General features: G+C 39.7%; 1 protein-coding gene across 8 annotated transcripts in view; it reads right to left on the reverse strand.

Moving 5' to 3' along the window:
* CDON (cell adhesion associated, oncogene regulated) overlaps nucleotides 1–26,811 on the reverse strand; it is a 104,774-nt gene that overhangs the window by 11,255 nt on the left and 66,708 nt on the right. For 6 of the 8 annotated variants that reach the window (XM_009424449.5, XM_016922249.4, XM_054661701.2 and 3 more), the window contains exons 13-18: nucleotides 25,633–25,814; nucleotides 25,046–25,151; nucleotides 20,407–20,529; nucleotides 14,663–14,884; nucleotides 11,625–11,905; nucleotides 8,885–8,964 (exon numbers count right to left, since the gene is read on the reverse strand). In XM_009424449.5, coding sequence (XP_009422724.1) covers nucleotides 8,885–8,964; nucleotides 11,625–11,905; nucleotides 14,663–14,884; nucleotides 20,407–20,529; nucleotides 25,046–25,151; nucleotides 25,633–25,814 — 994 coding nt within the window. The remainder of the gene's footprint in view (nucleotides 1–8,884; nucleotides 8,965–11,624; nucleotides 11,906–14,662; nucleotides 14,885–20,406; nucleotides 20,530–25,045; nucleotides 25,152–25,632; nucleotides 25,815–26,811) is intronic. The other 2 variants (XM_054661702.2, XM_016922253.4) reach the window with 1 other exon arrangement.

The raw sequence follows: 26,811 nt of genomic DNA on the forward strand, positions 1-26,811 counted from the left end.
AAACTTAAGAGACAAATCTAAGGTAGTAAATAAGAAAACAGGACAAATGTCTGCAAACATATGACATTCAATAAAATGCTCTCACAACGCACATTTTACAGTTTATATAATGCAAATAGTTTGTAACTTCACTATCTTAGGCTTCTCAAATGGTCTTTCAAATGCAGTTATTACTGGCTTAAGGTGGAATAAAAGTTTTTACTGAGTTTTCTCTAGCTCAATGAAACTACTTTGTTTAATCTTAAGTTTAAAAACATTGAGTAAATGGAGCTCTATGCATCTTGCTACATACAAAAATCTAAGCTGTTTTGTAAAACCTCAGGTGGTCTGGGACCTGTTAGTTTACTAAGATACCTTTTAGTAACACAGGAAAGGCCTGTCTGACCAATCTGAAAGATAGGAAAATGACTCTATTGTGGTATCACAAAAAATAATAAAATATTCTTTAAGCAACACTCTGAATAGCAGACTAGGAAACAGAAGATTGGAAGAGTAGTGTAGGATTGTGCTTGGAAGAATATTCTTGTAAAACTATACAGCACCTCTGAAATATTTTCTAGAATGTATTCGAAGTATTCCACTTCTGATTACACAGTTGAATATTTGTTAAGCATGATTATGTACAGAATTACTCTGATTAGATGACTATATAATTTTTGCATTAAGTTTCCTCTTTTGATTATGCCTAGAGGGAAAGAACTATCCGTGAATTTCTTGGATGTGTGATACTTGTTCTCATGCATATATTCTTGAGACTTCGGAAATAGTTACATCTTGGTGGTAGTTTATGTTTGTTTTTTTTTTTTTTTTTTTTGAGACAGAGTCTTGCTCTGTCGCCAGGCTGGAGTGCAGTGGCGCGATCTCGACTCACCGCAACCTCTGCCTCCCGGATTCAAGCAATTCTCCTGCCTCAGGCTCGAGAGTAGCTGAGATTACAGGCGCGCGCCACCACGCCTGGCTGATTTTTGTATTTTTAGTAGAGATGGGGTTTCACCATGTTGGTCAGGATGGTCTCGAACTTCTGACCTCGTGATCTGCCTGCTTCAGTCTCCCAAAGTGCTGGGATTACAGACGTGAGCCACCGCACCCGGCCAGTAGTTTATGTTAAAATTCCACTCACCTCTGCTGTTTCCACTTGTCACTGTGTCATTTTGCTGACCCAGCTCTTATTTTCGGGAGCTTATCAGTTACTACCTAAAGAACCCTGATGGCACCGCTCCAGGGCCACGGCCGTCTTCCCTTCTCGATATCTGCTCTGTTGGATGCTGCGATGACCGCAGCATTAGAGTGGGAGTTTCCTTTTGGGAATTAATCTATCAGCAGCTGTCACATAAAACATGACAGTAAATGTTGAGTGACAACAAATGACTGAGTGTATTCCTGAACATGGCAAGTTGACAGACACACATGAGCTTATAAAGAAAGACAAAAAGCTGGACTCCCTGACAACAGGCCCTAGGTCTCCATCTTAGAAGTACGAGACAGACTTGGGGAGAAATATAACTTCCCCAAAAGGAAAGCACTGATCAATTTTTAAAATTCAACACAGCACTCTGAATTTCTTAGGGAAACAGGGAGATTACCATAGATGGAAGAGAAGCTGAATGCCTGTTTTCTGCTGGAAGAAAAAGCTCAGGTGAACTGGACAACTTGTTGTTTTAATACTTAGCAAACCAACTGGGTAGATCAAACCTTAGGCCTGAAAGAACTGCTATGATAATTAATGTTCTCCGGTGGCTCACGCCTGTAATCCCAGTACTTTGGGGGGCCAAGGCGGGCAGATCACGAGGTCAGGAGATCAAGACCATCCTGGCTAACACAGTGAAACCCCATCTCTACTAAAAATATAAAAAATTAGCTGGGTGTGGTGGCGGGCACTCGTAGTCCCAGCAACTCAGGAGGCTGAGGCAGGAGAATGGCATGAACTTGGGAGGTGGAGCTTGCAGTGAGCCGAGATCGCACCACTGCACTCCAGCCTGGGCGACACAGCGAGACTCTGTCTCAAAATAAATAAATAAATAAATAAATAAAATAATAATAATAATTAATGTTCTCATATTCATCTCTACATGTTGTTGTCATCAGAGGACATCTGACATCCACGGAGGGTTTCAAGTTGGTGAAAGAGCATTCCCAAATCCAACACACAGACTTTTAAGGTTGTCATTATACAAAACTCTGAAGTCATTTGTAGTATCTTTGTTCTCTAAAGCACTGTTCCCAGTAGTTTTACTACTTCTCTTGACTATCAGCCATGTAACTTGTACTTTTTTTCCCAGATGAATTATATAATTTTTCCAAGCTGATTTTCGCTGGGAGACTTCCTGTCCATCTCCAGTCTCTCTACGACCCTTCAAGGTAATTTCTCATTCCTTCCTGATGGGATCTCTCAGTCCGTTCATCTGTGAATTTCATCAGTGTCCTCTCTACTCTCTCTTACAAATTATCAAGGCTGATGCTAAAAAAGACCAGATTTAATGTCAATCCCTTTCCATTAAACTAGCCAAGCAACTAATAAGCCACATTTAATTACATATCCAGAACTGCATTACTGCCTTTTGAATTCAGGAGAAGAGAAGAGAAGGGTAGAAAGCTTTTGATGTTTTTTGATTAAAATCCATTTAACTCTTGAAATGCCCAAATGGCACAAGGATTTCTTGATTAGGTCTCTGGTGTAAGGAACTGGCTCTCTGCAAAGCTGCCTTAAATATGCTTCTTTCTAGGCGTTCATAGTGAGCTTTACATATTACTCTTAAAAACTGCAAAGGGGTCAGGCGCGGTAGCTCGCGCCTGTAATCTCAGAACATTGGGAGGCCGAGGCGGGCAGATCACATGAGGCCAGGAGTGCGAGACCAGCCTAGCCAACATGGCAAAACTCCGTCTCTACTAAAAATACAAAAAAATTAGCCAGCCATGGTGGCACACGCCTGTAATTCCAGCTACTAAGGAGGCTGAGGCATGAGAATCGCTTGAACCCAGGAAGCGGCGTTGCAGTGAGCCAAGACTACACCACTGCACTCCAGCCTGGGTACTGGAGTGAGACTGTCTCAAAAAAAAACAAAAGAAAATCAAAAGAAACTAAAAAGGATTCAAGGTCATGGAACCCAGTGAGGCAAGCGGTCATTTACAGCATGTCACAAGAGCCCCAGAATCAACTACAACTTCCCCACAGATCTATACAGTGCACCCTCCCCTCACCTGCTCTCAACTTTTCACATCATACTCTCATTTACATAATAGAGGCAACGTTTTCCCTCCAGACGGTTATTACTAAAATAGATGGGTGATAAAAGGGGTCAAGGGTTGGCAATGTTTCTTAAAAGCTCACTCCAAGAAATATGCTTAAGTTTACAACTGAGAAGGCAGAGAAAAAAGAACCTGGAGTAGCAGGGCACAGGGCAGGTAAGAGTCCATACGGAAAAGGCCCCATGCAAGACTTCTCCAGTTCTCAGTATCTGTGGAATAAAGAAGGCGAATTGCAGAGGCACCACCAGATCTCAGAGGACAACTCCCCAGAAGTATACTGTGGGGTAGCAGCTCCTCTTCATCTCCTGCAGTGTTTTCTGCCTCAGTGACTGCGCCCAGACACCTAGACATCATCTTCAACTGCTTCCTCCACTGGCCTCTTCAACCAATTACTTGGTCTTTTTTTTTTTTTTTTTTTTTAAATCCCTCAGACTCATTCAGACTCATCTCTTTCTAAATCCTAATTCTCTCAAAATTCTTCTCTTTCTCTCCCTACAACTATGCTAGTCTACTGTTTCTCATCTGGACTACTGCAACTGCCATCTAACTGGTCTCCAGGTATCCTCTCCTGCCCCATCCAATTTAGTCTCCAAACTGCATCCAGAGTGTTCTTTAAGAACCCGAATTCAGCTGGGCATGGTGGCTCATGCCTGTAATCCCAGCACTTTGGGAGGCCAAGACGGGCGGATCATGAGGTTAGGAGTTCAAGATCAGCCTGACTGACATGGTGAAACCCCGTCTCTACTAAAAATACAAAAAATTAGCCGGGCGTGGTGGCGGGCACCTGTAATCCCAGCTACTTGGGAGGCTGAGGCAGAGAATTGCTTGAACCCGGGAGGTGGAGGTTGCAGTGAGCCAAGATCGTGCCACTGCACTCCAGCCTGGGCAACAGAGTGAGACTCCATCTCAGAAAACAAAAACAAAAACGAATTCCTGCTTAAAACCATCCACAGATGTGCCATGGCTCTGTGTGATCTGATTTCACTCGCCTTTTAATTCTGACTCCTCCAGTTACTAGGTTTCTGCTATGTTGGCCTTCTTTAAGTTCTTTGAGGATTCAGGCATTCTGTTTTAGAGATTGTGTATAAATGGTCCCCTTTGCCTGGAAAGCTCTAAACCTATTTCCTTCCCTTAGACCTAATTTTATAAATCTTCAGAGCTCAGCAAAATGCCACTTGCTTACAGAGGGCTTTCCTCTCTCCCACAGTCTTTACTTTTCCTTTAAAGCATCCAGATTTAATTACATATTCATTTTTATTATTCATGTCATTTGTTTTTTTCTTTTGAGACAGAGTTTCGCTCTTGTCGCCCAGCCTGGAGTGCAGTGGCGTGATCTTGGCTCACTGCAACCTCTGCCTCCCGGGTTCAAGTGATTCTTCTGCTTCATCCTCCCGTGTAGCTGGCATTACAGACACTTGCCACCATGCCCAGCTAATTTTTGTATTTTTAGTAGAGATGGGGTTTCACATTGGCCAGGTTGGTCTCAAACTCCTGACCTCAGGTGATCCGCCCGCCATAGCCTCCCAAAGTGCTGGGATTACAGGCGTGAGCCACTGCACCCCGCCGATTTATGTCATTTTCTTAAAAGATATGTCTCCCCTATTAAACTCTAAGCTCCACGCAGGCAGGAGCAATGCCTGTTATGCTCACTGCCATATCCCCAGTACCTAGTTTGGTGCTTGGCTCACTACAGACCTGCAGCAAACATTTGTAGGTAGGTAGGTAGGTAGGAAGGAAGGAAGGAAGGAAGGGAGGGAGGGAGGGAGGGAGGGAGGGAATTCTCTTTTTCTTTTTTACTCTCCTTATTTTATCATTCTCCTTTTCCCATCTCTGTTATTCTCTGAAGATGTATTAAGGCAGTAAGAAAAAACAACAAAAGATATGATGTCTTATAAAAAGAAAGTCTAATGACTTTAAATACATAAGAAATAAAAGCAAATAAATGCATCAAATAATTAAATATATAAAAATAATCAATCTGCCAAGGATATTGTCTCCTTTGGTGTCTCATCTGTTTTTAAGTTCTATTACTTGGATAGAACTTAAAATGGTCCTAAATCTGTATCACAGTTCCATTCTACCCCCTGAACCCAAGACCAGCATTTTCATCTTTCTCCTTAAGATATCAACTCATACTTCAACTCTAAAACCAAATTTATCACCTTTTCATGACGTATCATTTTATTAAGTTTCTTATTACTATGACTACCACCCAGATCATCCATGTTTGAAACTTCTTACGCATCTGGAATCTTCTGTTTTCCTAGATCCCTATCAGTCAATGGCCAAGTCCTGAAGACTCCATGTCTGCAGTCTCACTCATCCCTTCCTCTTCATCCCCATTCCCCATGTCTCACGGATCCCCTCCCTCCCTTCCCTCCTGTGCACCGCCATCTTTCATCCCGCCTGAGCATATCTCTGAACAGATCATTCCTGTTCTCAACAAGCTTTGCAACAATTGTGATGCTGCTACCCCAGTGTTTCTCAACATTTAACGCATACCCACTTTTGATTAATATAAAAATTGCATACCCTTGTATACACAGACATTACAGACACAGAGATTTTTTTCTGTTCTTTAAATATAAAATTATAAAACTCAACGTGCTTCTTCAAACTCTACTCACTATATCCCTACCTCTGTCTGAGAATCACTATTGTTAGACTATGGACTCTCTGAAGGCAGGGCCTAGGCCAGTACCCAGTACATGACAGGCACTCAATAAAGGGCCTTGTTTATTAAATAAACTTGCTTATTTAATAAATAATATTTAATAGGACTATTATTAAGTAATAGTATTTAATAGGACTTGTTTATTAAATAAACTACTAAACCTTGACATTCAGGGTTATCCACTATATAAACTCAGTCCAGTTGTCCAATTTCAATATCCTACTATTCTCTAGTTGCACTTCACAGCCGGTCAAATTATTCCAGCGGTTCTCAAAGCATGGTCCCAGGACCATGGGCATCAGTACCATCTGCGAACTCATTAGAAATGCAAATTCTCAGGCCCCACCCTAGACCTGCTGAATGGGAAACTCTGGTCTAAGAATAGGAGTAGGAGTAGAGCCTAGTAATGTGCGTTTTTATTAAGTGTTTCAAGTGATGCACGCTAAAGTTTGAGAACCACTGAAGTCGCCTATTCATTCTTATGTAAACATTATCCTTTCTATGTCCATGACTGTTCTTACATTCCTTCTACGGGGAAACACCTCAGAACCTAGTCCAGAGCCGGGGTAGTGCTCAGTAAATGTTTGTTTTGTTTTGTTTGACTGAACAGCCAAAAATCATATGAGGCCCACTTGATAGCCCTCATATAACTTAACTGAAATCATGCTTCTTTTTATGTTTACACTATTTCAGCTGATATTCAGAAATGCAAACTCATTCATAGTAACAATGTCGATATTCTAAAAGCATAAATTGACTATAATTTTCTATATTTTGAGAGTAAACCACGTATCATCTACCTTTCGGCATTCACAGCTTTTTACAAATTTTGTCATTTGTAAGATCTTAAGAGGAGATACCTGTTCTCAATTCCAAAGTGAAAAGACTTAAAATCTTTAAATTTAATAATTCAAATTTTCTAGAGCTGAAGGTAGGTACTTATTGATACTTATCTGTCCAATTATTGAGTGTCAAAATCATACAGTTGCTGCTGGGAGCCAGGTGAGACACTGGCTAACCTTGAAGGCAATGCAGGCAAGTAAAGACTTGCACTAAACAGGCAGATTCTCATGAGGAAGAAAATTGAAACCAGGAAGAAAAAGAATCTGGTGTTCCAAGCTGAAGAGAATTCACCTAAATTCCCAGATAACAGTAAAACCCACACACATGAAATGTAGTAAGTCATTAACTTGAAAATTAATAGAAATACAATTGTTCATTGTCTTAAAGGAAAAAAAACTGTAAAATAAAAACTTGAAAATACTAAAATACTACATACACACACAAATAGCCACAAAGCCAAGGTCATTTAAATGGCAGAGGTCATATAAGTCCTTCTAAGGAAATGGGATGTATTCTTGATATTAAGATGATACTTCATCAAAAAGACATGATTGGCAGGAAATTGCCAGAGACTACCGTCAGATTATGTTGGCAGCAATCTTATATTACCTAGGACAATTTTCCCCTTTTTAGTTAAGGAAATAGCTTCAGAAACATTACGTTACTTTCGCAAGATCACAGGTTTAAGCTATGTCACAGCCCAGGTCTACTTATTCTTAGACCAGAGATCCTGTCGTTATACCATTCTATTGTCCAGGAGAACCAAGATCTGCTGATGACCAAGAACCACAAAAGAAAACACGTTAAATTTTTAAGCAAGACGACTTGTAACTAAATCCATCTGATTACTCGCCAGGTACATGAACCATCTTTACCAGGTCTTTAGCATGTTGCCTAACAAACTATGGTAAAGTCCATGAAAAGCTCAAGACAAAAATGTGGTTTCAATGTTATGAACATTTTCAAAACCAGGGTCATATAGAATTTAAATACGTAACAAGCAAACCTTAGTACATAAAATAAGCAGATGGCTCTTTTATAGACACCCTGAAATGGGTTAAGTAAATGATAACAAACAATCTCCAAGAAGCTCTGTTGCTTTTGTTCTGCAACTCTCAAAACACAGGCTGAAACAATGTATTTTTAATTTGATGGTTGGCCTGATCCTTCTTCAAGTTCTGGTTTCAATAACTCCCAGAGACAACTCTTAACCTGTTAATCCATTTTAAATATATAGGTCAAACATCATTTCAATAATAAAATATCTAAACTCCCACCCATACTCCAGTTATTTTATGTACTAACTATGACATAATCTTTTTGGTTGTAGAGTTTTAGGACTGAGAAGGAAGGACTTTTGACACCATGTAATTCAATAACATCATTATGTAAAAGAAAGAACTAAGATTTCTGAAACAACTTTAATACAACAAAAAGCTTGGTAATCCTTGGGATTACTCTAGAGAGAGGTCGTAGGAAAGTGTGCCGAGTATCCTGTGTGTTAAATGCACACTGCTCTCCATATTTCTATCTTGTTTGAAATATTGTGAGTACATACCGCTTTTAAAATTAAAACACAAAATTCAAAGCAAGGGTTTGCTGCTTAATTTTCTTAAGATTTTAAGAATTAAAAAAAAACACTGGATAATCTGGTAGGAAAATTTCAGTAACATTACTTTGAAAAAAATTACTATATACAGAGGGGTCCCCCCTCCCCCCAACACTCAGAAACACTGTCATTCATCCTCATAACATCCCATAACATAGAGTAGGAAATAAAAGGTGAGAAAAGATAAAGTCTTTATAACAGAGAATGACTCTAATTTAAAATTTTCAAAAACATTAAGCCTTATAATAATATTTCAGTGACAAATAGAGCCTTTAAGATTGTATAGCTGAAGAAACCGAGGCACAAAAAGACAAAAATTAGAAAGCAGAGGCAAAAAATTAGTAACAGCTTTAAACTTAAGATTGCAAATCCTGAACTTTATATCCTAGGTAAAATTCCAAGAACTTCCTTTGCTGAAGGGAAAAATAAAAGGATGCATATGCCTTATTCACAACAGCTTGTGTGAATGTACTAAGATACATGTGAATAATGTATCTACATTATTAACATACCTATTGTTGTTTCGACAATTTCGGCAGTTAACACACTCCAGAGGGTCAATCTGAGGCACGGCCGTGTACATTCCACCACCCTGGACAGGAAGGAGTGTCAGAGAAAAAGAAAAGAAGAAGGAATGCTGAAGGTACTCACAGACCAGTAGCCAAATAATCACAAATACACATGAGCCATGTCAACCATAAATGGACACACAGTATATTCTAACCAACTCCCAGAGCAACGTCATTGTGAATATCACTGACCCATATTCACAAAGGAGTGAATGAGAGTTCTGCACTAGATTAAACTGTATTCCAAAAACTTCACTGCCATGTTTTCCTACGTATTTCTGTACTAGACAAAGGTAAATAAATGAAGGGAAAAGTTTAGTCACTTCCCTTCAAATCTAGTGGGCCAAAAATACATTATACATTATAGCCTCCATTCATTTTCCCTTTCTTGGCAGTCAGGGAAGAATTTCATGTGATGCCAGTTGGAGAAACAGGGTGTAAAACCTGTGTAGATGATGTCACATGATAAACTCATCTTCATTTTCCTGTAATTATTTCAATTAGGTCTGTTCACTTGACAACGCTAAGTTTTAAAGCATGCTATATTTTTCCAGATGGAGTAGATCTTCAGCCAGCAATGACCTGGAGGGGGTGTGTTAATATTTGGATGTTGCTTTTGGCGGAAACTGCCCAGCAATTAAGAAAAATGCCCAGATTAACACATACCTCATTGTAAAATGTTCACTTGACAGACAGCAAGGTTCTTCAAAAATGAAGTTAAAAATTAAACTAGCCTGATAGTCAGAGGCAGAATTCTGCTTTCAGAAGAAAAACAGCAGAACTGAATTTGATAAAAGGTGGGAGAGGCTGTCACACTGCACCCAAACCCAAAGCAGGCCTTCAAGGTTAGGAAAAGTTCAGGCAATTGTTTTTCCTAGAATACTTTCCATTTCCATTCATTTCATAACAGCAGCCAGAATCTAAGCAAACCAAAAGTCCTGAAAATTTCCTTCAGTGTTTCTGATCCAACCAGCAACAGGAATTATTAAGAACATATCGAGAGAAAGAACTCTCCTATACTATATTCCAACTGAGGGAAAACCTGAAAGGCTCAGAAAATGAAGTTCACAACCTGCAGGGTAACGTTGTGACTTAGGGATTCTCTGAATCCCTCAACATGTTGAAGTTAGTGCAATGATTTTTAGGGTCACTAACACTGTTAAAATTTCTCTATTTCCCCCACCCAGAAAAGTAAGAAAACGAATAGTTTAGAATCACAGATAACTTCTGACATTGTACACCAAATGGGGCACCTATTATTTAAATAGAAATTCATTGTTCAAAAAACCCAAGGTTCCGTGTTCAAACACTAAAGCAAACATGGGCCTTATGTTTTCTTCTTATGGAAACAGTGTGTGCTATTCAAACGTTAATGCTCTCTGCTTCAGTTTTCTTGGACAATGGTAGTAGTTTGGACTAGGAATGGTGACCAGAAAAGTTTAGAAAGTCTGAATACATGCTGTATCTTTCCACACAAAATAGTGAAATCATGATTCTCTTTTAGTAATGAGATGCATTAAAGCAAATTAATATTTCTTCCACAACATACAAAAGCTAGGTCACATAAAAGCTATTCAATTTCTAGCTTTAAAATGAGTATATATTAGTTTTGTTCTCCAAATAGATTTTAATAAATCTTTAATAAACTGAAAATGGGGGGAAAAAACCTCTAAGCTTCTTCAAATTGTAACATATTGTGGGTCATGGTAAATTTATTTGTAATCAGAACAGTGACAAAAACTGAATGCTTAATTCCATCAATTAAACAAATTATCTATTTGATCAAAAGTAATATAGATGTGCATTCAAACAATGTCATAAATCAAACTTTCTAGTGCAGAGAACCCCACGTAAGTCTAAAATATGCTAGTCATTCTACTCCCATTTCAAAAATTAAACGCTATCAACTAGTTACCTCTGAAATAAGGTTGTCTTAAGGGTTTATCACTCTTTGTGTGGCTAAAGAATACTAACATTGTAAAATGTAAAAAGCTTACCAGCCACAACAACAAAACATATTGGGCAAAACAAACAAAAGAAGCCCATGAAAGGTCAGAAGTCACAACCCGGTGGCCTGCAGAGATGTTTGGCACGGCCTACGTATGTTTTCAAAAATTTGAATTAGGTGCCAGCATGTAAAAATCTGTCAATTTCACTTGGATTTACAGAGGTTCTGAAAAATCAGAAAGTTTGGCAACACTGCGCCCTCAGCCCATGACGACTGTAAGTGTCAAACCGCGGCTGTTTCCTGAAGACACTGTCTGTGCTCTCCAGGTGGCCGTCGCCTCCAGTGCTACCATCTCACTCCCACAATTTCCTGATCTGCCTGACTCTTCAGCATTTGCATTTTCAAGACCCTGCTCTCGATAAATCAAATTTAAAGTATTTGGTATTTCCATTTCATCTAAAGAACAACTTCCAGTCTGTTCATTGCTGGTATTCCACTTTCAGTGTTAAATAATTTTAAAATGAAACTAAACTGATGAACGTAACTATTACCTGGCAATAGAAAACAACTTACAAAGACTACTCTGGATCAAAGGGCTGCCAGTGATCCATGCTGTTTCCATTCGAGGAAACTTGTGAGGTTTCTATACTGAACAAAGCCAAGCATGCTGTCCCTGTTCTGGTACTTGGCACCCTGAGGGACAGAGGGGCTTTTATTTATAGTTAGGTCTCTTACATTCACTAGATGATGAGGATGTTCAAAATCCACGTGTGTCCTGGTTAGAGAGTTGGTGTGCCCGGAGTAAAGCCCTCCATTTAGGCTCCCATTCACAATTCCATTGACTCCGTTGGGGACCTTATGGTGAAGGTGGGAATAGCCACTGCTGAGACCGCCATTGGTTAGGAAGCCTCCGTGAACATTTCCATTTATCTGACTTGCTCCTGAGAGAGTGGTGTAGTCCACCATCTGCCCATTCACATCTGATCCTTGGTAGAGATACCCTGGTGGGTCATATTCTGTTAAAAGAGAACAAAAAAGACACACACGCACACACACACGCACGCACACACACGCACGCACACACACACGCACACACGCACGCACACATGTACACACGCACGCACACGCACACACGCGCGCGCACACACGCACACGCGCACGCACGCATGCACACACGCACGCACACACGCACGCACATGCACGCACACACACACGCACGCACACACACGCACACATGCACACACGCACACAGTAAGACACTAAAAAGGACAATCTTCTTGCTGAGAAGGTCTTACAGATAAAACCCCTACGAAACTACAAATAGACTAAAATAAAAACATTTTTAAAATGTTCACTTAAAGCCTACTTGTAAGACATGCTTTAATAAAGTTACTGCTATTATTTTCCATAGAGTGTAGAGATAGCTGTGAACTCTGAGTTAATTATGATTCTGTTAACGGGAAGAAAAATCACCTAGGGAGAAATTACTCAAAAGAGAATGAATATATTGGGCAAGCTGAAACTATCAGAGTACTGGCAATACTAGGAAAAAGTGCTTAAACTCCTATATATTATACTTCTAAGTGCTGAAAAAAACTGCATAAAATGACAACAAAAGACTAGCTTTAGGTGGGGTATTTCAAGTAGCAATAAACAACTCCGTTAAGTAAAAGGATGGACTTGTATATACAGTCACTGATCATTCATATAGCTCCTTAGTCATTACAGCCAATTTGGAAGGTGTGGAGTACCAAAGGCAAAAAGTGATTCTATTTTCTTTTCTTTTCTTTTTTTTTTTTTTTTGAGATGGAGTTTCGCTCTTGTTGCCCAGGCTGGAGTGCAATGGCGCAATCTTGGCTCACTGCAACCTCTGCCTCCCGGGTTCAAGCAATTCTCCTGCTTCAACCTCCCAAGTAGCTTGTGCGTGCCACCACATCCGGCTAATTCTTTGTATTTTTAGTAGAGACAGGGTTTCACCGTGCTAGCCAGGTTGGTTTCGATCTCCTGACCTCGTGATCCGCCCACCTTGGCTTCCCAAAGTGCTATGATTACAGGCGTGAGCCACTCCGCCCAGCCTTCTATTTTCTTCTATTAAAAGCATACAAATGACTGCCTCAAAACTGATTTCCAGAGGCACATCTACCAGATATATTTAGAAAAAGTAAAGTATCTCTTAGAAACTAGAGTGTCCAAACTGTACAGGATTTGTTGTTGGAGTCTGGATAAATTCTTGGAAGGTAGGAGAGCTTGCCAAGGCTGGATTAGGTGTCCCTCCTTTCCTTAGCTGCCCGCATTACTGTGTGCTCTCGCCCAGGTGTGTAGTCTCAGTACACCTGCTTGTGGTCTCACTAAACTACACACTTTGAGAGGGCAGAGGTGGTGTTTATTTTATTTACCATTACATCTCCACTGTCCAGAACAGTGCCTGGTATACAGAAGACGATGATTATCTTTTGAATAAATGACTGAATGAACACCACCATGAGAATTTTCCATTTTTAAACATTATCAGGTCACAAAGTAGGATGACTTTAATCTGATTAATATGGCTGGGACGACCAGATTAATGTTCTCTTTTAATGATTCAACACGCACTCACACAATTAAAGGCAATGGCATTAAAACCATTTAGAAAATCAAATGATCACCATCCCTTTCAGATTAATACTTCTCTTTTCATGATTCAACACGCACTCACACAATTAAAGGCAATGGCATTAAAACCATTTAGAAAATCAAATGATCACCATCCCTTTCAGATTAATACTTCTCTTTTCATGATTCAACACGCACTCACACAATTAAAGACGATGGCATTAAAACCACTTAGAAAATCAAATGATCACCATCCCTTTCAGCCTGATGCAGCCACCATCTCTCCCCCTGTCTCTTGGAAGGCATCATTCAATACAAACAGAGTATTTTCTTCCCCCAGAACTGGTAACTAAAAGGGGAGCATGCGTGAGAACTGGCTAACAGCCACTGGAAGTGCCTGCTGGGGTCCTCCCTCACTTTTCTTTCATTTCCTTATTCTGGAGCCAAAGGGGAAACCAAAAAACTTCTTCCCACCAAAGACTAAACTCTCTGCTTGATTTGATTATCCTATTTTATAATAGCTGAGATAACAGGAAAAGTAGGACAGTGAGGTGAAGAGAACTGAAGGAAGAGAAAAGAGAAAGGGGGTTCTAGGTTACTTCACTGTTATTTCAAAGCAGGGCCATCATCGATGTTCAAGCACACGTATTCCTAGACACACTCCAGGGAGAGGATGCCATGCTGGAGCAGTCTTGAGTCCATCAGGTACAGAAACAGGGCTGCGTTATCCTCATCGGTGAAGTGTCATTCAGTGACAGTGACTTAGACAAGTTTTCACTACCTGCTTTCCATCATGGCTTTTCTATTCCCTGTTGACAAGCTCTGTACCAGTGTAAAGGTGTTCCTACAGCAATTCCAGAGCTCAGGCTTCAAATATGCGTCCTCTTTGGTGGTCCAACAAAGCCGGAGTTTCCCAGCAATAAGTCAGCTATTTACTTAGAGACCTGCTTAGTTTTGGCTTTGGTGTTTATGTCTGCTGGGCAATTTAATTTGATGCTCCACTTACTCTGGCTGACAGCTAGAACAGTTTTAAAGTCATCTCCTCTGAATGAAGAGTATCTAATGTGTTTCATACCATGACACTAATATACAACAGTGTTAGAAATCAATATTTATTCTGACAATATTTGTCTACCCATCTTTAGAAAAAGAGAAGGAAATATTTATGAGTGACTTACTTTGTATGGTATTCTGCTGGCGATTCTTCCACAGGCACATTGCAATGAAAACCATCAGAATGAGGACCATGACGCCCAGCACACAGCCAACGATCAGATATAACATGTCACTGCTTCTGGCAGGGCTGGTTGCAGGCCCCACATTTCCTCCACTTCCCAAAGAATTTGGAGGGGTACTCAAGTCTTTGACAGGATATTCAGAAGCTCCAGGAACACGTTTCACTAGTTGAAATATAAAGGAAAACATGATGTCAGAGTGAATACAGACTCCATGAAATGGTTTACTCTCTGAAGGAGGTCTGGTTAGGAATGCAAGCCAGTCTGTTTACTCTTGTTACTGAGATGACCTGACCACCAATGAGTCACAAAGAGGGCTCCAAAGTTTAAAAACTTGATGTGCCAAAGTTTTAGTCCACAAACTTTAGAGAAATCCTAAAGGCAAAGGAACATATGCACTTGGTCTAATCCAAACTGCTATATGATTATCTGCTTAACTGTACTTGGAGAAAACTCCCAGAGTTGAAATAAAAGTGTTTCCACTTAGGCCGGGCGTGGTGGCTCACGCCTGTAATCCCAGCACTTTGGGAGGCCGAGGTGAGCAGACTGTCTGAGCTCAGGAGTTTGCGAATGGCCTGAGCAACACAGGGAAACCCCGTGTCTACTAAAAATACAAAAATTAGCCAGGCGTGGCGGTGGGTGCCTGTAATCCCAGCTACTGGGGAGGCTGAGGCAGGAGAATTGCTTGAAGCCGGGAGAAGGAGGTTGCAGTGAGCCCAGATCACGCCACTGCACTTCAACCTGGACGACAGAGTGAGATTCTGTCTCAAAAAAAAAAAAAAAGTATTTCTACTTATGGATGGAACAAAAACTCCTTTCTGTCAGATATACTTTGAGCTAAACAAGACTCAGGATTACATATTTTATGCTTCTACCATGTATATAAAATTCACTACCAATATTAGAAGTTATAGCTTTGGACTACTAGAAAAATGACATTCCAAAACCTCACACATAGTATTAAGCATTCCAAAAACAAAGACTTTGGAGCCCGTGTAGGTGCAGTACTTTTACCCGGTTCATCGGTATTCTGGGTAATAGCGATAACGAAAGCTAGTAACAGGTGGGACTCAAACCTCATTCTCTCATTCCCAAATCATATGTTCTTAAGTCTCTAAATGTCACAGAAAAGCAGTAGAGCAAAGTGGTTGGTGCCAGTCTCTGGAAGCACACAGCCTATGTTTACATCTCACCTCCACTTATCATTAGCTGTATGATTTTTACCTCCAAAACCTCAGTTTTTATTTATTTTTTATTTTTTGAGACAAAGTCTCACCCTGTCACCCAGGCTGGAGTGCAATGGTGTGATCTCAGCTCACTGCAGCCCCGTCTCCCAGGTTCCAGCGATTCTCCTGCCTCAGCCTCCCAGGTAGCTGGGATTACACACATGTGCCCCCACGCACGGATAATTTTTTTGATATTTTTAGTAGAGACAGGGTCTCAACATATTGGCCAGGCTGGTCTCAAACTCCTGATGACCTCAAGTGATCCGCCCGCCTTGGCCTCTCAAAGTGCTAGGATTACAGGCGTAAGCCACCGTGCCTAGCTAGTTTTTACATTTTGAAATGGGGATATTAGTAAGAGCTCTGTCAATTATCTAGTGGTAATGAAGGGTAAATGAGTTAAGCCATGGAAAGCACTTAGAGCCTGGCTCAGAGTGGTGGTCAATCAATTCTGCTGTTATTATTGCTTATTATACCGAATCTCCTGTTATGGTGCCAACAAACCACAGAAGCAAAGCAGCTTTTTAAAAATCTACTCAGTTGAACAGACACATGAAAAAATGCTCATCATCTCTGGTCATCAAAGAAATGCAAATCAAAACCACAATGAGATACCATCTCACACCAGTTAGAATGGCGATCATTAAAAAGTCAGCAAACAACAAGTGCTGGAGAGGATGTGGAGAAATAGGAATGCTTTTACACTGTTGGTGGAAGTGTAAACTAGTTCAACCATTCTGGAAGACAGTGTGGCGATTACTCAAGGATCTAGAACTAGAAATACCATTTGACCCAGCAATCCCATTACTGGGTATATACCCAAAGGATTATAAATCATCCTACTATAAAGACACATGCACACGTATGTTTAATGCGGCACTATTCACAATAGCAAAGACTTGGAACTGACCCAAATGTCCACTAATGATAGACTGGATTAAGAAAATGTGGCACATATACACCATGGAATACTATGCAGCCATGAAAAAGGATGAGTTCATGTCCTTTGTAGCGACATGGATGAAGCTGGAAACCATCATTCTGAGCAAAACCAAACACTGTATGTTCTCACTCATAGGTGGGAATTGAACAATGAGAACCCTCGGACACAGGGCGGGGAACATCACACACTGGGGCCTGTCATGGGGGGAGGGGATGTGGGAGGGGTAGCATTAGGAATGATGAGTTAATGGGTATAGCAAACCAACACGGCACATGTATATGTATGTAACAAACCTGCACGTTGTGCACATGTACCCTAGAACTTAAAAGTATAATTTAAAAAAAAGAGGAAAAACCAGGAAAGAAAATTAAAAATAAAAATCTACTTGGCTGGGTGCAGTGGCTCACGCCTGTAGTCCCAGCACTTTGGGAGGCGGAGCTGGGCGGATAACGAGGTCAGGAGATAGAGACCATCCTGGCTAACATGGTAAAACCCCATCTCTACTAAAAATACAAAAAATTAGCCAGGCTTGGTGGCACGTGCCTGTAGTCCCAGCTACTCGGGAGGCTGAGGCAGGAGAATAACTTGAACCTGGGAGGCAGAGATTGCAGTGAGCCAAGATCACACCACTGCACTCCAGCCCTGGGCGACAGAGTGAGACTCCATCTCAAAAAAAAAAAAAAAAAATCTATTCAACAAACAATAACTTGGGGTTCAATTTTCTAGCAGCATCAACCACACAAAACAGAGCTGGGAATGAGAAAAGAAGTCATCTTTCAAGAGAAGGTGTTTTCTCTTATTGAAAGCTGGATGAATACTTGGCAGAGATGCTAAAGGAAATTTCTACTTGAGGTGGTATGTTAGATTATACAATTCTATGTCCTGGTCAACCCTAAAGAAAACAAAAGAGTTTCTGAGGCACAATGGATATTCCGTATCATATATTAAAGATCATGATTACTCCTAGGGAAGTCCATCAGGTTTAATCACTCTTTCTTTATTCTTAATTCATTTGTAATTCTACCAAGCTTCATGATCTGGTTTCCAACCCCTTGCTAAAGTTAAAAACTGAGGACAGATGGCTTGCATTGAAGGGTGAGTGAGATCCATTAACACTGATAGGAAGAGACAGCTAACAGCCTGAAAAAAGAAAGGTGAGATGAAAAACATAAAGAGAAGCCAAAGAACTAAAAGAAACATCACAGCAGTCTCTGATCTTCGGTGGGAAGGGAAAACGGCCAGGCTTCAGCGCCTCTGTCATCCCTGAAAACCTTCCTCAATTACTCAAGATAAAACTGTCATTGTTCACAAGAACCTACAGTCATTTTTTAAAGGTTGAAGTACACGTGAGATCTTCCATCTAAACAGGCTGGGAATTATGTAATATGTAATTACGTAAAAGTCATTCAATATGAATAGTTAACATTTCAAAGAAGTTTTTTGTTTTCCACTGACCTGAAAGTCTGTAGGTAGAACCTTTTCATTCCCTACTGATGTCAGAAAATGAGGTATACTATTGTAATCACAGCTATACTATTATACTATTATAAATAACAGTTATAATGTTTTATGTTTTGTCTGGCTAGATTCTTAAATGTCCTGGGGACAGAGATGATAAATTTCATTTTTATTTAACTTTACTCCAAGTATCCCATGAACACATCACAGCGTCTGGTCCAAAAAGGCACTCAAATATATGCTAAACAAATGAAATTCAAGGTAAGTCTAAAGGTATGTGGATATATGTTTAAATATGGGCTTAAGATGTGAGTATTGCAGCAGAAACACACATGGTTTAGAGTTTAAAAGCTGGAACTAAGCCTTGGCTTATCATTCAATCTTTTGGAGCCTCCATTTCCTCATTTTTTAAAAACGTACTTTTTCATGTCCTCATTTTTAAAAAGGAATAATAAGATCACCTGTAGAGACCCTGATGGCTGCCCAGCTCACTCAACAGCCTTCTTTATCATGTTACGAGAGCTCCAATTTTGTTTGGGTGTCTACCTCAACCCCACAGAACTCTGGGATAAATCTGGTCAATGGTTTAGGGGCTGTGTGGGGCTGAATTGTGGCTAATGAGACTGGTGGGAAGATCTAGTAGAGGACGTTGGGGGAAATTTTCCTTGTTCCTGAAAATAGACACTGTCAGATATTATAACACTTTAAAGGTGATGCCCAGAACTGTGGCGAGCTATCAGCAGTGCTAGTCTTAGAGCCAAGGTGGCAATGGGAACATGACAAACAGGAAAGACAGAAAAAAATGAACTTTTTTTTTTTTTTTTGAGACAAGGTCTCACTCTCTCGCCCAGACTGGAGTGCAGTGGCCCAATCTTGGCTCACTGCAACCTCTACCTCCCAGGCTCAAGCGATTCTCCTGTCTCAGCCTCCTGAATTAACAACGTTGGAGTTAGTTACCTACTTCTGGGCTGCTTATTTTTGGGATAACACATTTCCTCACTGTTGAAGCCTACTGAGAGGAGATTGTCGTGTTCCTTGCAGTTGACAGTATTCTCAAAGTTGTTGTGAAGATTAACTGAGACTGTGGACAAGTGGTTTTGCTCATAAACATCTAATGAGCTATTTCTATTGTTCCCCTGTGGTGTCTTCTCTTCTTAAAGACGGCAACATTTGACAGTGAATCTACCTATGTAGGCAGAGTTGAGAATGTTCAATTTAGAATCAGCAACTGCTAATTCTAAACTTTACTACACTTAAACAAGTAGATAGAAGTTACATATCTGTCATTCAAGAAACCACCTTAAACATATGTTGCACTTCTCCTTAATATTCTTAAACTTTTATTAGTATTCTCATTCTCACAGCAATCTAGAAAGTAGTCAACAAATATTTCTAATATCTTTGTAAAGAAAAACGGAAGGGTTCATGACCAGCCTGGGCAACACAGTGAGATGCCGTCTCTAAAAAAAATAAAATAAAATAAAAATAAAGAAAAAGGAAGGGAGGTGATTTACTTAGAGTCACACAGAAACTAATGAACAGGATTAATGATTATGTAAACTATTTTTTAGACAAGCATTCGAGCCCACATATTATACATTTGTTGGGACAGTCTAAGTGTATGCACCTAGAAAATGGTCCAAAGCAGAAACTTCCTTAGGCAAATACATCAATAGTCATGTCCAGGCACGGTGGCTCACGCCTGTAATCCTAGCACTTTGGGAAGCCCAGGTGGGTACATCACCTGAGGCCAGGAGTTCGAGACCAGCTTGGCCAACATGGTGAAACCCCATCTCTACTAAAATTACAAAAATTAGCCAGGCGTGGTGGTGCGCACCTGCAGTCCCAGCTACTTGGGAGGCTGAGTCATGAGAATTGCTTGAACCCAGGAGGTGGAGGTTGCAGCGAGTTGAGATTGTACCACTGCACTCCAGCCTGGGTGACAGAGTGAGACCGTGTCTCAAAACAAGACAAAACAAAACCCAGAATATATCAGTAGTCAGAAGCAGTAATCCAGGGTTGGAATTCTATCACTGTCCAGGGAAAAGCAAAAATTCTCCTACCTTTAGTCTCGCAGATCATCACATTGCTAAATTCACTTTCTCCTCCTTCATTGAAGCATTGCATTTTAATGTCATAGGAGGTTTCTGGCTGCAGGTGGCCAATCATGTGCCACTGCTTTGAACCTAAAAGGAAAAATAAAAGGCTTCACACATCATACAGCCTAAATGATAATGTCAATATAATTAGTTAATGTTTTCAGGATGAGGCTGGAGCAGCATCCACTACCATCTAGTAGTTTGTGCAATAAAAATGTACTTAATAGTAAGTATTTGACTAATGCACCACAGATAAACAGCATTTCTATTACACGGCATGAAAAAAAGGTAAAGAGAGGAGATAAACTGACTTAAAACTATATGTGTGTGTTGGCAATAATACTTGTTTCACTAAAAATAATTAGTGGGGAGTCTTTCATAAAATACATGTTAATTTCACACATAGGAAAGAAAGCCCAAGTCCTTTCATCCCTATCTTAACCCAGCAAGTCAATCCACCATGTTCCCCCCCACCAAAAAGCAACAGGACATTCGGGACCAGCAAAAGGTACACTACCCAGAGCAACTGACCAGTTACAAGAATGGCCTTAGCAAAGCTCTCAATTCCACTGTCATGGATGCAACATGAACTGACATATGACCGAATGCCTGAATAAACTGCTGAGGATCACCAAAAAGCAAAATCTACTCTGGGAAACTCTTGGCCGCCACCCCCACTCCTGCTTTTCTTTTGAGTCAAGATCTCCAAACCACACAAGTATCTCTAGTCGAATGATTCTGTTATCCGTGGCACACAGCCAACATTTCATTTAGAAACACTCCTAAACTGAACACTCCAGTAGAAATCACTCTTCATGTTGACTTCCATGGACCTGTGACAATCTTTCATAAGCAGGGACACTTTTGCCAGATTAAATTAACTCTTCAAGCACCCTTAATCCCTTGTGGAAACATCTCTTCAGACTGTCTCCACTGTTTCTTAGCAGCTCAAGTATACCCCCAACTGATTGAAGAATTAATTAAAGGGGGAGAAAAAAAGCAAAACAAAACGGCACATGCAAGTTAAATCTACTTGGCTGACAGGACCAATATCGCCAGACTCCTTTCTAACTGAACACAGACAAAAATATTTCAATCTGAAAGTACAAGCCTCTTTTCAGGTCAACAGTACAAAACCCTTCACTTGTACAGTCCCGCGTTTTTTAAGGAAGAAAATCTGCTTGTTTTAGGATCGTCTCTGAAAGGCTCAAAAGTGAGGAGTTCTACGCCCCATTTATAAATGTAAAAAGGACCCCCAAAAGATGTTGACTCCAAAACTGGTTGAAAATGGAATAGATCTGTCTCTGAAATCCAAAGGCTTTCCAAAAAACTTCTTTTTTTGTAGCCTTGGGTCTTTCCCAACCCAGCCCTACACTCACCTACACTATAAATATTCTCTTGAATAATTACTACACTAGATTTGAAGTTTTCCTTTCATAGCGTTCATAAAAATGGCATTAAACTAGGCTTCTGATATGTTACTAAGAAAAGAAAAATAGTTAAAATGATACATATCTTGTTAGATTAATATTCCATTGTTATAGTTATTCTTCCACTGGCTAAAATTATAGGAAATATCAGCAAAGAGAAATAATTTTACTGATCATTGATGAATAAGACAACTAAGTACATCATTAGGTTTAAAACTGACCAACCAGCACGTATCCTTTGATTAATAGGCAATTATTTTCCCAAAGGATATTTTAGAAAAGGTAAGGCTTTACCTCAGACAGAAACCAAAACACAGACTTAAAGATCAGAATGACTGATATTTTACTTAGAATTGACTTAACTTTAGAAGATAAAAATATTCAACACCAAAACACGGGTGTGCTGGAAACATTTATAGTTTATCTAAATGTGGAACCTAATTCAGAAAATAGGATAGCTTAATTGTCCTTCTCTTACTGTACTCTTTTACAATTTGACTTTTAATTTTATTTTCAAAAGTTTAAATTTTGGGTCAATTCACAAGTAATCTAAAACTTAAAAAAAAAAACTTTAAGTACAAAGGATGAATACTTTTGTTCCTGTGATTTGGAGAACAGACCAATAGTTTCCAACTGCTACAAGAAGAATTTCAAATGCATAAACTTGAAAATATAGAATAAGCAAATTACACAGCATAGTGAAGTCCACTTAAACATCTAACTGCTCAGTATATTACATTTATAAACAAGTGCTCTGTGAACCTAAGGCAAAACTCACATTTGCAGACACTACTACTAGATATAAAAGCTTCTTAATTTCCAACTTCCATGCTCAATATGCATATTACAGAATTTCGTAAAAGCTCAAAGATTTGACTAGAGAATATAGTTGGAAAACTGTTTATTAGTGGATATTTCTAGAACATAGAACCAAGAAGGGTGATGATGATGAGAGAGAGAAAAACAGAGAGACAAAGACAGATACTCATTTTATTTACATGTCTTGTTTAGAACCATTTTATGGCAAATATTTAGCCTCTGTCAAAAAATTCTTAAAATAAAATTCTGACGTCCCCACTGCCCTAAAGCCAGTGAAATAAAAGGAAGACCTAGACAGGCCCCAAATGGAGGACAATCCCTATTAGGTTGGTGCAAAAGTAACTGCGGTCTTTGTCATTAAAAGTAATGGCAAAGACCGCAATTACTTTTTACTTTTGCACCAACCTAAATATTATCCTTCCATTTCTTTTTAAAAATAGGCTTTTTACTGGCATAAAGTATGCATACAGAAAAGTCCACATAACTGTACAGCTCAATGAATGTTCACAAGCTGGACATGCTCATGGTACCCATATCTAAGTCAACAAAGACAACACAGGAAAGCCCCCCACCCCAAACATCCCCTCATGCCCCTTCCAGGCTCTGCTTTCCCATGAGACAGCTACTATCGTGAGTCCTAAGAGCACAGAATAGTTTTGGCACTAAAAGTTATGGCAGAAAAGAAACAATCATTCCCTCATTCAAAAAATATTTATTGAGCACCTACTATGTGCTGAGCATTAAAAATTGGATCATAAATTTCTCATTATATTACAAAAGTCATTCCACTGGATAAATATGAAAAGGACTGCTACAGTATTTTAAGAAATGTGATACAGCATAATGTAATTTATTATAACACAAACTATATGCAGTATTTCACGTCAAGAAGTCATATGGAAAATAACCTTGGCCTATGGCAATTTTCTGACATAATTCACTAGGACATTCCTTATTTCAAAGAATCAGAATCTTGGAGTGCAAAAAAGACCTTGGAAAAAGCCTTCCTCCCAAAGCAAGAATCCCTTCCAAGATGTCACTGAGAAGCGGGCATTCAGCTTCTACTGAGCACTTCCAACATTAGGGAGTTTACGACTTTGTGGGGGAACCTATGCTAGAAATGCTACGTCAGAAAGTTCTTTCTTACGCTGCTTTCTTGCAACTTCCCCTCCCCCAACTGACTCAGCTCCTCTTCCACATAACAGTCCTTGAATATCTGAAGGCAGCTATCGTGTTGCCTCTGCTAGTCTTTTTCAACCTGAATATCGTTAGAGATTCCCTTGTTCTTTGTGGACTCCATTCATACATGAATTCAATCCTGGCCACCTCACCACTGCAGGGGCTGGACATAGCAGTGGGAGAAAAGGTCCTATGCTCACACGGGAGTTCACATCTAGCAGAGGAGACAGACTTTAATAAAATAGTTTCAAACACACACACAGTCTCTGTCTCTCACACACACATGCGCGCATGCGTGCACACACACACACACAAAACCACGTGCTTAAACTTTGGTAACTGCTATGAAATAAACATAAAGGGTATGGTTAGAAACTACAGCAAGGTACCTTCTCATGCAAATGAGAGGAAGTCACCCGAGGGGAAGTTACGGGGAAGAGTTCACTCCCTGTAACTTGACCGTCAAACATTTTGAAAAGTGGGACAATTTTTCTGTGCACACAACTAGGTAAAGGCAACAGGGACTACCCTGTGCCAAGGTCCTGAGGCAAAAATGTCTCGGTGCACACAAGGAAACCGAAAGAAGGGCCAGAAAGGGAGAGATGCAAGAGACGTGGTGTAGGCAGGGGCCAGCCAGGTCAGGTGGGGCCTTCAGGCCATAGGCAAAATTGTGGATTCTATTTAAATGCAGTAAAAAAAAAGCAGTTTCAACACCCTTCACCATCTTAGCTGTTTTCTTTCTTTTCTACATGCATTCCAATTTCTCAGCATCTCTACAAGTGAGCAAGATGCCTAAGACATCATCTTTCTAGGACAGACTCCAGTGAAAATGAGTGAGATAATATTTTTTTAAAGTAGCTAAACATTATAATGCATTTTTATACTCAGGTCACTGTTCATTTAAATGAAACAGAAATCAAAATTTTCTTTCAGATGAACTACTACTGATTAATCATATTTCCCCCAAATGTTTGTACAAGTTTCTGCAACCAGAATATAAGGTGCTGCATATATTAAGCGGGAAAAGGTGGCTTTCTTTGGGACAAATTCAACAGCAATAACACATACACCATTCCATTTTGTACTGTCTTAACTTGGGATGATGCATTTTATATTCATAAACCTTCTTTCTCCAAAGTGCCTTTACAGGGACTCCAGTGTGCCAGGGGACTTACCTTCTACAACATCCCTCTTGTAATCACTGTCATTGTCACTATCTGTTGGTCGGTAATAGATATAAAATCCTTGAATGGGAGTGTTATTGTTACTTGATGGAATGTACTAAAAAACAGAAGCAAAGACTTGTCAAAGAGAAAAATTAATGTAACCTTCTCATTCATTAAGGTTTCTTTATCTACTTGGTCACATTTTTCTAGGTTCATTTTGCAAACATACTAATAATGGCCATTTTTAATTTACTTCAAAGGTATTAAAAGCATTTAGCTTATTGCGAGGTTAAACAGAAATAAGGCAGTACGTTTCCCTGGGTTCAAAAGCATAAAAGCACATTTGGTTCAAAATGAATCATGATGGCAATTAAGTTAACAACATTTGGATAAGAGCCGAGGAAACAATAATTTTCCTTTTAACCCTGCCCCTCCTCAAAATATGTGCTCTTATTTAGACAAATATTGGTGCCCTTGCACTTCCCCTCAATTAAAAGTTCAAATTTTGCTGTTTACTGTATTGTGTCATGAGAATATTAAATTGATTGTTAACATGATCAAACCACAAAATCTCATTCCGGAAGATGTTTACTGACCGTCCACTTTAGCATGATCTGAGTATCGCTGACAGCCTCTGTGTATGCAATGTGAGGTCCAGTTATTGGGCGGTTGGAAAAGCGATTGGGGAACCCAGCCACCTGATAAGGACGAGATGCTGAACTCCGAAAACTCTCACCATAATGGTTGATGGCAATGACCCTAAATTTGTATGTTGAACCTTTGAGGGAAAACAAAAACAAACAAACAACAACAACAAAAAACATAACTAAGAAAAGCTATAATAAGACAACTAAAGGCAGAATAGTCAAAATATGGCAATTGTGCTGAAGTACCTATCTATACTAAAGTATCTAAAGCCTGTATGGTAAATAGATTTCAACCCAATTGACAATCTCAATCAACTGGGAGTGGCTGCTCCGTGCATGGTGTTCAAGATCCCAAGACCTTCTTAGGAGTCACCAAGAAAGAGGACTGCAAAAGATTAATGACATCTCAGGGAAGAAGCAGGTAGAGAATAGGAAAGAGGACATTTGCTCTTTTCACCATCCTGTTCTAAGTCATACCCATCAATGACAGTATTAGTTGAACTATCTGTCCCCAAAACTAGGTTCTTTTCACTTTAAAAGAAACAACTGAAGCGCGGTTTAATACGGTGAATACACTCATAAAGAGGCACTGTGTGGGCGGCCGCAGGTGTCATCTGGTTTCACTGCTAACAGGGTAAGAGTAAGAGGGAGCAGATTTAACTACTGTGGAAGGAATTGTTTGAATTAGACATTAGGAACTTTAAAAAATGTAGAGGATTGTGAATTTCTGAAAATCGGAACCTAAAGAATAAATTAAAATCCTAAAGCAAGTTTCCTGATAGCTCAAAAATAATTACTGAGCTTCTGAAGACAGTGTTTTCAATCTATGGAATGTTTCTTAGCTTCACCCACATTTAAAACTGATGCTTCTCCCAACTATACCTACATGATCCTATGCTGCGCATGTTGCTTGTTGTTTTGACAGCCACAGGCATTTGCTACTAACGTACATTTAAAAGTCCTGAAAAAAACTGCCATGAAACCTAAACGAATGAAAGTACAGAAAGTTTATTTATGCTTTTTGTCTTTTATGGTTTAATTTCTCTCATATAGCCTCAAGATTCTTGTGGGGAGGGGAGGGTCCCTCTGCTGAAACAAAACTTAAAGAACAAATGCATGTTCATCACT

This window comes from Pan troglodytes, chromosome 9 (genome assembly GCF_028858775.2).
Source record: "Pan troglodytes isolate AG18354 chromosome 9, NHGRI_mPanTro3-v2.0_pri, whole genome shotgun sequence".
In the NCBI taxonomy this organism is placed as follows: domain Eukaryota; kingdom Metazoa; phylum Chordata; class Mammalia; order Primates; family Hominidae; genus Pan; species Pan troglodytes.